The 14,888-nt window shown below is 37.5% G+C and overlaps 1 protein-coding gene across 1 annotated transcript in view; it reads left to right on the plus strand.

Annotated features, from left to right (window-relative positions):
• The window catches only part of CTNNA1 (catenin alpha 1), a 164,005-nt gene that overhangs the window by 39,696 nt on the left and 109,421 nt on the right, over window positions 1–14,888 (plus strand). The window contains exons 4-5 of the mRNA XM_063085832.1: window positions 8,415–8,581; window positions 9,156–9,275. Of these exons, the coding sequence (XP_062941902.1) occupies window positions 8,415–8,581; window positions 9,156–9,275 (287 nt within the window). The remainder of the gene's footprint in view (window positions 1–8,414; window positions 8,582–9,155; window positions 9,276–14,888) is intronic.

Raw genomic sequence — 14,888 nt, forward strand, 5'->3', positions numbered from 1 at the left:
TTATTTCTGTCCTATAATCCTGTCATTCACCTGAAGTTAACTCCTTTTTCATTTCCCATAGCAGCTGCTTCAGAGTTTTCCCTTCCAAACCCTGTTTTCTATTTCCACACTGGTCAGTTTTTAGGTGAGAGTTTCACTTCCTGCTTCTGAGAAGACGGGGATTCTCCAGCATTGCAAAGCTTCATACTGCCTGGAAACCTCTTGCTACCTCTACCATCATTTCTTATCTGAGGGTACAAGAACTGCCTTCTACCCTTCTCATGACTCACCTGCTCCTGTGGTCCTGATTGTGTGTGCTCCTGTCTGTGATCTAGAATCTTTATTCTTCAATTATGTGGCTTTAGTGTCCTTTTGCCTTTCCCTCACCCCCAATCTAGCTGTAATTAATTCCGATAGTGATAATAGAAAAGTATGGGAGAGCCAGGCACTGTTCTCAACACTCTGCTGAGTATTTTATGTGTCCTAGAGCATTTGGTTTCATCTGTACAGAAAGCCTGGGAGGTGAGTACAGACAGTCCTCATTTTGTATGCTTCCAGTATGCACAAATTTCAGTCACCACAGTTTAGTTAAATAAAACCAGTTTCCCAGCAACATGGTTCAGATTTTGGTTCCCATGGTATATTAATTAACTGTGAGTAATTACATAAAGTACAAACTTTGTTGCCAGTTCTGGAGTGCAGAAATTGCTACATAAATAATAGACATGCATCATGGTCAGTGACCATTTGTGCCACTTCTTTCAAAGTTTCTGGTGATTATTCCCTGTGGATCTATTCAGTTTATGCAAAGTATGTAGTGTGTCACCTCTTTCTCTCCCAATGATAAACCTATTTGGACCATTTTACAAAAGTGGATAATTGAAAGAGGGAATTGAAATTTGAATAGAATATAAATGGAAAAATAGCTGATTGTGGAAATGTTGACTCTGCTGCCATTTAAGACTCTGGATGTGCAGCCAGAGGAACTTACTGAAGGCAAACTTCTTGACTTAAATGAGGCATGTGGTTGTGATGAAAGGATGATGGTGTTCAAAAGAAAGTGATGCCATTAAAAACGCTGCATTGAAGGAACTCTTGCAGATATTTCATGACATTGAGAGTGCAAAGGATAACTAACATGCTGGAAACTGATCCAGACTTAGAAAGGAATATGATGATTCATCAAGGGATAAAAAAGATGCCAACTCTGCACCCTAAGATAAGAGATAAGAAGAAGGCAAGCAAGCATTGTTCAAACTACTTTTGAGTATTTTTTTTTTTTTACGAAGAAATAAAATACTTAAATTTCCAAAATTTATAGTGTTTTAAGTTAGTGTATTAATACTAGTTGACTTTTTTTTTGCATATTTCTATATGTTTATAATTAACAGTAAAAGTATTTTTAATCCTTTGACAAAAATTTTTAAAGGTCATAGACCAATCATAATTTTTCTCATTGATAATAAAGATTATTTTGCTTTGTTTCAGCTTGTATGGTCATCAGTTTGGTCATTTTTTGCAGTTCTGCACTACTGTGCAAAGTGAAGATTATCAGTATTATCTCTTTTACCACGGTGGAAACTAAGACCTATTTAGTGGTGAAGCTGTGGTTTCTGTCTGTTTTACTTCTAAGGTCATGATCACTCTATTTATTGCTACCCCTACACAAAATTAAAAATGAATAAAAACAGAAAAAAGTTATATTTATTTAATAGGCCCTTGACTTTTCCTCTGACTGATAGCAGACATAATTCTTGAAAGGGAAGTCTTACTTCTAACTTGTTCTATTACTCTTGGAATCAGGTGTCTGCACCTCTGACAAAGCTGTTCTTCCTCATTCCCATCATGCCAGCCACACTGGCATTTCATGATTTTAGTGTGCATCTGCCCTAGGGTCTTTGATTGGTGTTCCTCTGCTTGTAATGCTCTTCCTCCAGATAGCCATGTTGTTCCTGCAATTTTTTCAAATGGTATCTTTTCATGAGGACTGTTTGATCCCCCTATTTTCTTTTCTTTTCTTTTCTTTTTTTTTTGTCTTTTTCATGACCGGCTGCACCGCGCTCAGCCAGTGAGCACACCGGCCATCCCTATATAGGATCCGAACCCGCAGTGGGAGCGCTGCTGAGCTCCCAGCACACTGCACTCTCCCGAGTGCGCCACGGGGTCGGCCTTGATCCCCCTATTTTCAATTTTATCTTTTGTCCCCACTTTCCCTGTCCTCCTTTCTGTCACTGCCCCTCTCCACCTCAGTACCATTGTTTAACAAACTATATAATTGACTTATTTATTACATTTATTGTCTTTCTTTCCTATTAGAACATAAGCTTCCTGGAGACGGGGATTTTTATCTGGTTGGTCTGTTTCTTGAGCATTTAGAATAGTGCTTGACTCACAGAAAGTGATCAGTAACATTTGTTGAAAGAAGGCATGAATGTTCTTCAAGGTCACTGTTTTTGTAATTGTTTTTGAAACATAAGTGATTGTACATATCTCTGGGGTACAGCATTACACATAAATACCTGTGTGCAACATGTGATGCTCAAATCAGGATAATTAGTACATTCAGTTTAATGTGATATAATCACTTTCCGTGGCCCTTTATCAATTTCTCCCCAACCCCTCCCCCTTTCCTACCTCCAGTGGCCTCAGTTCTTTTCTCTCCTTTTGAAAGTTCAGCAGATTATTGTAATTATTGTGTCTTTCTGTTTTATTTATTTATTCATTCATTCATTAATTTATTTTTAGCTCCCACTTATGAGTGAGGACATGCAGTATTTCTCTTTCTGTACCTGGCTTATTTCACTTCACATGAGTTTCTCTGAGTTCACGTATGTTCTTGTGGATGGCAGAATTTCATTCTTATTTATGGCAGAATAGTGTTCCATTGTGTATTTATACCACATTTTCCTTATCTAGTTGTCCACTGGTGGACTTTTAGGTTGGTTCCAACTCTTGGCTATTGTAAATAGAGCTGAAGTAAACATGGAAGTACAGGTATCTCTTCAACATGATGATTTCCATTCCTTTGGGTATATACCCAGCAGCAAGATTGCTGGATTGTGTGGAACTTCTATCTGTAGTTGTTTGAAGAACCTCCATACAGTTTTCCATAATGGCTAAACTAATTTACAGTCCCACCAACAGTTTAGGAGGGTTGAAGGGCGCTGTTGAACAGATGAATACAGATGGTTTCTGACTTATGATGGTTCCATTTTACAATGGCGGGACTGCAGTAGGTATTCAGTAGAAACTGTACTTTGAATACCCATGCAACCATTCTGTTTTTCACTTTCAGTATAACATTCAATAAATTACATGAGATATTCAACTCTTCATTATAAAATAGCTTTTGTGTTAGGTGATCTTGCCCAAATGTAGGCCAATGTAAGTGTTCTGAGCACATTTAAGATAAACTAGGCTAAACTTTGATGTTTGCTAGGTTAGGTGTATTAAATGACTTTTTTTTTTTTTTTTTTTTGGCTGGCCTATACAGGGATTGAACCCTGAACCTTGTTTTTATCAGCACCACGCTGTAACCAACTGACCTAACTGGCTAGCTGTTATATGCATTTTTGACTTAATGATATTTTCAATTTACAATGGGTTTTTTGGGATGTAACCACATTGTAAATCAAGCAGTGTCAGTATTCATGAAACACAATGAAGACCTTCTTTTTTGTCTTCTGATCTTGTTTTTTTTTTTTTTTTTTTAAATAAAAGATGACCGGTAAGGGGATCTTAACCCTTGATTTGGTGTTGTCAGCACCACGCTCACCCAGTGAGCAAACCGGCCATCCCTATATGGGATCCGAACCCGTGGCCTTGGTGTTATCAGCACCGCACTCTCCCGAGTGAGCCACAGGCCGGCCCCTTCTGATCTTGTTTTATTGATCATTTCTACCAATCCTATATTGTCTCCTAGTGCAAGGCACAGAACTAAGCATTTTATATATGTTATCTTAATTGACACAGCAAGGTATTCCCCACAGTTTTTTGGCGGCTGGCTGGTATGGGGATCCAAACCCTTGATCTTGGTGTTATCAAAACCATGCTGTAACCAACTAATCTTAACTGGCCAGCCCGTATTATTTTACAGAAGAGGAAGCAGGCTCATGGAGTCCAGTTGCATAGCTGGTAAGTGGCAAAGTCAAAATCTAAGCCAATATCCACCTCCAAGGCCTGTGCTCTTTCATATCACTACATTTGTTATTCTTTTTTTCCTTTTTGTTTATTGAGTCATAATTCAAATACCATAAAACTCACCATTTTAAAGTGTATAATTCAGTAGTTTTTAATATATTCACAGTATGTACAGCCATCACCACTATTTAATCCCAGATATTTTCAGCACCCCATAAAGAAACCTTGTACCTATTAGCAGTTAGTCCTCACTCTTCCCTCCTCCTCCCAACCACTAATCTAATTTCTGTCTCTATGGATTCACCTATTGTGGACATTTCATATGAATGGATTAATACAATGTGGCTTTTTGTGACTGGCTTCTCTCACTTAGCATAATGTTTTGAAGGTTCATCCATGTTGCAGCATATATCAGTACATCATTCCTTTTTATGGCTAAATATTTCCTTGTATGGGTATACCACATTTTATTTACTTATTCATTAGTTGATGAATGTTTGGGTGGTTTCTACTTTTTTGACTGTTATGAATTGTGAACATTCAGGTACAAGTTTTTGGGTATATACCTACAAGTAGAATTACTTGGTCATATGGTAACTCAACATTTAACCTTTCGAGGAACTGCCAGACTATTTTCCAAAACAGCTGTACCGTTCTACAGTCCTAACATGGAGAATGTAAATTGTATGTTGCTAACATCAGGAATCTAATTTTCCCATATCCTCGCCAACATTTGCTGTTATCTGTGTTTTTGCTTATAGCTATCCCAGTAGGTATGAAGTGATATCATATTGTGGTTGTGATCTGCATTTCCTTGCTAGCTAATGAGGATTACCATCTTTTCATGTGTTTATTGGCCATTTGTGTATTTCCTTTGGAGAGATGTCTGTTCAAATTCTTTGCCTTTTTAAAAATTGTATTATTAGTCTTTTTATTGTTGTTTATTGTTGAGTAGTAAAAGTTCTTCATACGAGGGTACTTCAGAAATTTCATGGAAAAATGGAACTAAAAGGTAATACAAATTTTTTCATGAAGCTTTAAAAAAAAAAAAAAAAAAAAAAAACCAGTAATGGGATCTTAACCCTTGACTTGGTGTTGCCAGCACCACACTCTCCCAAGTGAGCTAACGGGCCATCCCTATATAGGGATCTGAACCTGTGGCCTTGGGGTTATCAGCACCACACTCTCCTGAGTGAGCCATGGGCTGGCCCTTTTCATGAAGCTTTTGAAGACCCCCTCAAAGTTTTTGAAGACCCCTCGTATATCCTGGATACTATATCCTTATCAGACATATGGTTTGCAGAAATTTTCTTCCATTCATGGGTTGTCTTTTCACTTTGTTGATAGTGTCTTTTGAAGCACAAAAATTTAAAATTTTGATGTCCAATTTTTTCTTCTGTTTGTGCTTTTGGTGTAATAGCTAAGAAACCATTGCCTAATGAAAAGTCACGAAGACTTACACCAATGTTTTCTTTTAAGTGTTGTATAATTTTACTTTTAAAATATAAAATGGATCCGTTTTGTAGGTATATGGTGTGAGGTAGGGGTCTCACTTAGCTCCACATTGCAATTGTCCCAGCACCATTTGTTGACAAGACTGTTTTTACTCCTTGAATGGTCTTGGCATGTTTGTTAAAAATCACTTGACTGTATTTCTGGATTCTCAATTCTAGTTCATTGATCTATATGTTTTAATTTGTTGACCAGTTTTTTCTTAGAAAGTCTTGTCTTTTTGTTTTTGACAGTGCATCATCGTGGTTCTCTTGTTGCAGAATCTTCCTCCCCTTACTCTTAAATTCACAGTCTCAAGGGTTCACACCTTTTTTTTTTTTTTTAAATCTTTCCCAGTTTATGTGCTCCCAGTTTACACCTCTGGCCTTCTCCCTCTCAGGACAGCCCTACCTTGACTTGACACCTTTTTTTTTTTTGGCCACTGGCCAGTACAGAAACCCAAACCCTTGACCTTGGTTTTCTTTAAGTCATCTTTGGTGTTTTCTTCTCCCTTACTCTTTGTAATCAAAGGTTATTAGATTTTTTGACACCTGCCTTTTTGATTTACTACTACTCTTTTCCTGGGCTCTCATTGTAGCTTTCTGGCCCATCTTTCTGGTCAGGTTATTGTATGTACTTTTTTTTTAGGTTAATCCTCTGTACCTATGACTTTGACTTCCTTCTGGCTCTAGGATTCTTCATTGAATTGTTTGTCCATGGCCTTTCTTCTCACATCTTCTGCTACTTCTATACATGTTCCTCACTTCTCATACTAGAGAATTTATACTGCTTGATAAGTGCTTCTAAAAGTGTAAGTATTAGCTTACAAATCCTGCTGTACCATTTACTAGCTAGGTGACAGGGATTTTTTTTTTTTTTTTTTTTTGTCGTTTTTTCATGACCAGCACTCAGCCAGTGAGTGCACCGGTCAGTCCTATATAGGATCCGAACCCGCGGCGGGAGCGTCGCCGCGCTCCCAGCGCAGCACTCTACCAAGTGCGCCACAGGCTCGGCCCCTAGGTGACAGGGATTAAGTTAGTTAACCTGTATAAGCTTTAGTTGTCTCATTTGTAAAGAATGGCTAATGTGACCTACTTTGTAGGTGGCTGATAGAATTAAATAAAATACGTATAGTGCCATGGAGTAGACATTTAATAAATATTGGACGTTATTATGTTGCTGTTCCTTCTACTTGAAGTGGTAACTCCCTTAACTCCATTCCCCAAATTCTTCCTGTCCTTTGAGGGATGGGTTTGTCTCAGAGCACTGTGCCTTCCATAAAGCTGTTGCTGGTATTTCAATTCTTCCCCCAAACTGGCTGTTAGTGCTTCTTCCTTTGAAATTCCATGATACTTTGTGCTTTTCTTAGAGCTTGTATGTTAAAAGGCCCTGTAATTTCTGCATGGTCCCATCCTTCTTTTCTGGATTATAAGACATTTGAAGGCAGGGATGACATCGTTCAGTTTTGTGTCCCTGGCAGTGGATTTGTTTGTTGTAGTAAGTGCTCAATAAGTAGGTGAAATTCTACTTATAAGGCTAATATCATTTGCTTACTCTCTCTTGTTTAATATTAATATTGTTTAAGATAGTGTTAATGTTGATTAAGGCAAGTATCTCTATCTACAAGGCTTTCCTGACAAATGCTTTCCTGAGGTAATAGCTTTCCTCACTATATTCCCATAGCATTAATAAGAGGGACGATAGACACCCTAAATGATTATTAATAGAAAAGAGTGACAAAAAATATAAGTTGCACAAGTTTCCAGGAAATGTATAAATAAATTCTTTAACTCAGCATTGTATAAACTGGATGTTCGTAATAACTCTAGTAAAATCTATTTTATATGTTTTTAGCTTAATTTTTTTTATTATAAATAATAGTACCTGTTCATTATAGAAACTGTTTTTACAAGTACAGAATAGTGCAGAAAGGCAGATTGTAACCTAGTAATAACTATTATTTGCCTTTTGACTCTAATCTTTTCTCTTTTTAATTTTTAAAATTTATTGATTGATTGAGCGGCTGGCCTATATGAGGATCTGAACCCTTTACCTTAGTGTTATAACACTGCACTGTAACCAACTGAGCTAAACTGCCTGCCTTAAAACACAAATTACATGCATTTGTAATTTCTTCTTTTTTCTGCTTAAGATTTCATCATAAGCCTTAACATTTTTTCATATATGCTGGTATTGGAATAAAACAATCAGTTGTAGGCTACACCATAACTTACTTAACTAGATGCTTATTGTTGAGCTTTTGAACTGTTGGCAGTGTTTTACTATGATGGAACTGAAAGAGTCAGTGGCTGAACTCTGTTCACATACTGGTGAGTCTTCGTTAAGGCTGTACACATTGTGTAGTTGGGATACTTAAAGAAGTGTGGTGGTCCTAAAGCATGGTTGCCATATTTCTGTATCATTCTATGGATGTGAGGGTAGATTGCATTAGATCCATTTTTTCTCCGATTCAAATTTTGGATTTTTTTTTTTAAGGTTACACATAATACTCCTTTTTGGAAAGGAGTATTATTAGATCAAAGGGAAGAAGTATTTTTAAGCCTCTTGGTATATAGTGCCAAGTCACTTTCCAGATATTTTGCTTTCATCAGCAATATATGAGGGTGCTTTTTTAAGTGACAGCTATAAAACAAAAGAAAAGCAAGCAAACAATAAAAATGAAAATCCCTAAACTAAATCTGTGTATGAAATATACAAAGTTTGAACTCCTTGTATTTTTTAAAATGCAGGTTGATTTTTTGAGTTCATTCCTGCTGAGTTTGTTTATTCATTCTGTAAAACAGGTGATTTGATGAAGAGTGCTGCAGGAGAGTTTGCAGATGATCCCTGCTCTTCTGTGAAGCGAGGCAACATGGTTCGGGCAGCTCGAGCTTTGCTCTCTGCTGTTACCCGGCTGCTTATTTTGGCTGACATGGCAGATGTCTACAAATTACTTGTTCAGCTGAAAGTTGTAAGTATAGGTCTATGTCTGTAATTTGTTCTCTCTATCACAGTGAGGCTGCTGATGGCCGTACTTGGTTCAGCATTCCTTAGTATTTAGCTTGGTTTTGAACTTGTTTTATCTAACTGGACCAGAGATGTTTTTGTTTAATTTCCACTTACTCCTCTTTTCCAAGTATACATGATACTCCACTATGAGCCAGTATCATGTATACTTGGAATACATGTTTGTTTTCTTGGTTCTGATGAAGGACTTGTAAGCAAAGGTATTGTTTTCCCTTTTTGTAGTAGTGATGAAATATTTCCTTTTACTAATAGAATTCTGGATTTGAGAAACCAAGATGCATTTAATTGTATACTTTTAGATAGAGACCAATATAATAGTGTCCTTCTCATCTCCTGTAAAGCTCCCATGTAATAGCTGCTCAGGTGTTTGAGGGCCGTGCAAACTCAAGAGAATTAAGTTTGGATGCTTTCTGAGTAGCTATTAAAAGGAATAAAATATTCTAGGACACCGTATATATACATTTCTTTATCTACAGACTTGTTCTGAATGTTTGTTTTTCGGGGGTCATGTTTTATAGGTGGAAGATGGTATCTTGAAACTGAGGAATGCTGGCAATGAACAGGACTTAGGAGTACAGTATAAAGCCCTGAAACCTGAAGTGGATAAGCTGAACATTATGGCAGCCAAAAGACAACAGGTATAATCATGAAGGTACAACTGCCTTCCTCCAATATACATTTAAACTTAAGAGTTATAGTTTTAGTATTATACTGTTAATAAAGCTATAATTATGTTGAATTCATGTTATGCTATTTTAATTATTGTGAAAATTTTGTTCTAAAAAACTTGTAATTTGTGGTGAAGGTAGTATCTGGAGAGGTGGTAGGCCTTTGTAGCATTCAGGATTAACCTGAATTAGCAGTGGAATTTAATTCAGATTTTTAGAAAACCTAAACCAGTTAAAACATATTGGAATTTTTATCTCTATATCAGAAAGTATCTCCACCCATCCCCTCAAACCCCCCTTCCCCTCCCCACACCATGTTTTGTTACTTTCTTATTAATCATTAGTAGTAATTTCCATTGTGTGGCATGTGGGTCATTGTTCTTATTTTTCCAAGCTCTGATAGCCCTTTGGTGTTTTCACTGTTGGGGTGCTTTGAAACCTTTCCTGTTGGATGCTGTGTGTTTCAGGTGTGTATTCTGCAGGGAAGAAGCACACATTGCTGTCCAGCTGCTTACACCTTCCGTAGTCCCTATGAAGCTTATGCCTTCATGTCGTATTTTAAAACAAGCCTGGTCCGAGCCCGTGGTGCACTCGGGAGAGTGTAGCGCTGGGAGCGCAGCAACGCTCCCGCCGCGGGTTCGGATCCTATATAGGAATGGCCGGTGCACTCACTGGCTGAGTGCCAGTCATGAAAAAGACAAAAAAATAAAAAATAAAATAAAACAAGTCCTGAAAGGATGCATTATTATTGTTAGCAAATAGGATAACTTTAGGATTTTGGATACTTTGTGCTGTTCACACAAAAACCAGCTCCCAAAACTGCTTGAACAGTGGGGAATTTATTTTTTTACTAACTAGAACTTCCAGGTTAGGTTAAGTGACTGTAGGATTGTTAAATTTAAGAGCTTTGCATTATCATTGGGATCCAGGTTGTTGTTGATGTTCAGCACTGCCATGTTCAGTGTGCCTGTCACCGGATGGCTGCAGAAGCTCTAGGCATGCCATTTGGACACATCAGTATGTCCAGTGAGAAAGAAAGGACTGCTTCTTATGTGTCTCTCTCTATAAGCAAACAATCTTGAAGTCCCTAGCACACTTGCCTTAAATCTAAATTGTGCAACCTGCCTATTCTTCATTTATTGCAAGAGGAGAGGAATTATCATGCTCTTCTCCTCTGAGATAGGAGTAGCCTTCCTGGAGATAGGAACACCCATCAAGATTTCTGACAGGCAGGAAGAAATGGGGTCAGGGGTGGGAGTGGGGAATGGATGCGGATAGACAACACAGTATGACTTCTATAGACTTTTTTCATTAAGGGAAGATGGTTGTCATTACTGTAAATGTCTAGTATATGACAGCCTCAGCTTTGAAGTCTTCTTAATCATTTGGTTATATTTTCATTAGTATAAAATCTATGTCAAAGGGTTGAGAGGGATTCAATTAAGTAATGTATGTGCAGTATTTAGTATTGTGCCAGGCACAAAGAAGGCCTTCCTCAGTGGGCAATTGGTGAATAGTAGTTTATTGCTTATATTTCAAGTCATAAGATGTGATCAGACTAACTCTCTATATATGAGATCCTGGTTTTACATTTTCAGTGCTTAATATTATGTACGATTATATAGCTAGATTGGTGTACTGCCTGAGTAATTTAGTTAGCATAGGCTCAGTGTGCTTTTATCATTTATTCTTCTGTTGGCTTAGTCTCTATCACATAAATTACAAGTATTGTTTTTTCTTTTGCTGGGGCTGATCCATCCTGTGAGGAACTTGTTTAATAGAATGGTAATTCTGTAAATATGGCAAGCTGGCCAAATTATGTTCACAATTTATTTAACTTAATGTTCTTAATTTAAATTCTTATTTGAATAAGTGAAATAAATGTTATGTTGTATTTTTTTTGAAAATTTGTCAACTAGTCCTGCTGTCTTAAAACCTAGTCTGATCACGTTTATGAAGATTTACTAGTATTTAGTAAAGTAAGAGCATTTAGACTGTCACCTACTATTGTTCATGTTTGCAAAATAGTGGAATAAGTAAATAGATGATGTTCTTTAGGTAAAGCACAGTAACAGTCAAGAATTTTGTATGCTCTTAGAGAAACTTAATTGGAGAGTAATGCTGCCTGAGTTTAATTCTGTGTGCCATGAATCCATTAAAAGTTCCTAGTACATAATCCCTGTTAGAAAAACAAAAAGTAGTAGTAAATATCAAACATTTTCAAAATAAATTGTCCCAAAAACCTTCGTGTTATTATATACATGCTGGATAATCTTCTACTCGTATTTGCCTCTCTATATCTGTTTTCTACCCTTGTTCACCCTTTTCTTTGCCCTAGGAAACTGTCCTATCTAGACAGCAACCATAGACTCCTTTGTCCTCTGGCTCCTGTTTGGGTTTGGCCAGTGGGAACATCAGTAGGAGGTCAGAGGAGGTAGGAGAGTGAGTTTGGTGTGTTATTCCTAGGCTCCCTCCTTGCTGTTTGCCCTGGGTAGCTAAATGTCATAAATGCTATTGGGCAGCACTCTCACACACCGTGCTCCCTGGGTTCTGGTGCCTACTGCCTCCCTTGTCCCTTCAGATGTAAGTCTCCTGACAGCTTTGTGGTTTCTCTGCACTTTGCTCATACCTTTGTAACATAGTCCCTAAACCATCTTTGAATTACTCAATTTGATTTTACTGTCTTTTTTCTCTTGAGATCTTGAGTGATCTCAAGAGATGCATGTTCCTGTTTTCTTGAGTGTGTATTATGTTATGGTCATTTATAGTTTTCCTTAGGCCTCCTTCTTTATTTACCCTTTAGCCTTAGCCTCCTACAAGAAAATTCATTGTGTAGGCTGGTTGTGTGCTCCTGTGTACCCACTGACAAAATGGCCGTTTATAGGATCTGGACCTGTAAACTATTGCTTTTCTTGCGAATTAAACTTCTACTCATTTCATCCTAAGGTTTCAGCCTGGTGGAAACTTTATTTTCCCTTTTGGGTACTGCCCACTGACCTCCTTCAGTAACTGCTCATGTTTGTATTTTATGTAGAATTCCTTCACTGCAGTATGCTTATACTTCCTGTTGGGCTATTTTCACCTTTGACTTTTTCTTTCTTCCCCCAGGCATGTTATGTAATAATTTGCCTCCTCTTTGAGGCTTTCATCTTTGCGGAAACCCTAGTTGAGAAAAGGTAACCCTAGTTGAGAAAAGGTAGTATTTTCTCAAGAGAAGTATTTAGGTTTGATGCGTGTACTGGCTCCCTTAGCCTCCCTTATATAATTTAAGCAGCAGCCACTCATTAAGGAAAACGTTATAAGGTCTGCAGGCTTCGTGGGATTTACCTATTTAAAGTTTTTCTGGGATATGGTGTGGTGGTGATGTTGCTGAAAATAATGATGGGTAACTGTAATAAGGCGTTTACTATGTGTCAGACACTGTTATAAGCTCTTTACAAGCATAAGCTCACTTAATCTTCACAAAATAGTATAAGGATACTATAATTGGTCACATATTAATATTTATAGATGAAGGAACTGTAGCACAGAGAGGTTAAAAAATCTGGTAAGGTCATTCATCTAGTTATCAAAGCCAGGATTTGAACCTAGGCTGTTTGGCTTCAGAGGACAGGGATTTTATCTGTTTTAATTGCTCCTATAATCACTAAGGCCTAGAATATTGCTTGGATATAGTAATATTCAATAAATATTTGTTTAACAAATGAGTGTATAATCTACTTTGCTGTATTGCACATCTATCCTAGAATGGGATTCTAAATGTGGCTCTAATCTGTTACTTTCTTGGGCTAGAATATTTGCCGACTAGAAGAATAACATTTCCATTAGTCTCCAGGCTCCTCCTTGACTGTAAGGGTAAAAGTGATGGCAGAGGCAAAGATGGGCCAGCAACAATCCTGATTCCTATGAGGATTGTCAAGTCTGGCTCACATTGTCAAGTCTGGCTCCTCAACATGCTAGAGATGGAATGCTTTGATATTTAAATTCCATCCACCCATGTACAGAGAGCTTGTTGAGATATTTGGTTAGAACTTAATGCTTCTTATTTCTTACCTAGTGTGTGAACTCTGACTTTCATGATGCATTGGTAATGGTACTGTCAATGTTTTATCTGTAAATAGTCTGGACTGGTTGGGTTGTTTGACCAAGGGACCATTTTAAAAATATAGTCATTTGAATCCAAGAGAAGACATCTATTCAAATGTATTTATGGCTACATTTCATATTATTAAAAGGGAAATGAGAGGAAACTTTCACTTGAATTTCCAGCTCTTGGGTAGAGATAGTGTTATAGATTGTATAGAAATTAGTTTCTGTTTCTTGGTCACTGCATGGAATGGACACTTCAAATTACATTGAAAACAGTTATTTCCTCTTTATGTTTTCTGTTTGGCTACTCCTGAGTCTACTTGAACCATAATTATATTGGTGAAGTTGGGAATTATGAGGACTAAAGTGGACCAAGGGACTCTAATTTCTTAAGTAATCTATTACATTACATGATAGTTCATTATTTTGACCTCGCTATTTGAGTCTGGATTACTTACCAGCACTATATAGCTTGAAAAGAATATTTTTGATTGATCGTTATTCTTATTACAATAAACAGGGCTGTGCTATGATAGTATCCATTTTTTTTATCTTATCAAAATTGGTTTCTTTGAGCTAAGGCAAAAACAGTTCTAAAGAGAGAAAAAAACTCTTTAGCAGTTAGGATAAATGATGGTATCAAAATACAGGGCAGGAGGCGAGGGTAGCCCCTTCTGCCTGAAGCAGGCAAGGAGGACACTGAAAACACCACTTCCACGCAGGTGGCCCACCACAGCCACTGCTGTTGTAAAAGTGGCTCAGTGCCACAGCAGTAGCCACAGCTGCCATGCAGGGAGCCTGCCAGACACTTGACTGCATTGACACAAGGAGAGTCACCAGTGGAGACCAGAAAAAGGAGAGGACGTCTCTCTCCTCAAAACCCACTCCAGAGTAATAGAAGAAGCAACTGCTCTGCCAGATGACCAGACATCAACATAGAGTTACTAGAAATACAAAACCAAAGGAAATATGACACCACCAAAAGAATGCAGTAATTCTCAAATACCAGACCCTGTAGAGCAGGAAACACTTGAAATGACTGAAACAGAATTCCAAGCAACAATAGTAAGGAAACTCACTGAGATACAAGAAGACTCAGTTATTCAACATAGTGAAATGAAAAAAAAAATCTAGGATATGAAGGAGTACATTTACAAAGAGGTTAATACCTTAAAAAAGAACGTAGCAGAACTCACGGAACTCAAAGGTGCACTCAATGAAATAAAACACAACTGAGAGCTTAAGCAGCAGTCTAGAACAAGCAGAAGAAAGAATTTCTGATCTTGAAGATAGTCTTTTTGAAATAACCCAGGCAGAACAAAAAAGGAAAAAAGAATTTAAAAAAATGAAGAAAATCTAATAAGAGAGATAGCAGATAATGTTAAGCACGTAAACATTCTTTATTTTTTCTTTAAAAACAAAACAAAAAAAGGATGACAGGTAAGGGCATCTTAACCCTTGACTCGGTGTTGTCAGCACCGTGCTCTCCCCAGT

This window comes from Cynocephalus volans, chromosome 2 (assembly GCF_027409185.1).
Source record: "Cynocephalus volans isolate mCynVol1 chromosome 2, mCynVol1.pri, whole genome shotgun sequence".
Classification (NCBI taxonomy): Eukaryota; Metazoa; Chordata; class Mammalia; order Dermoptera; family Cynocephalidae; genus Cynocephalus; species Cynocephalus volans.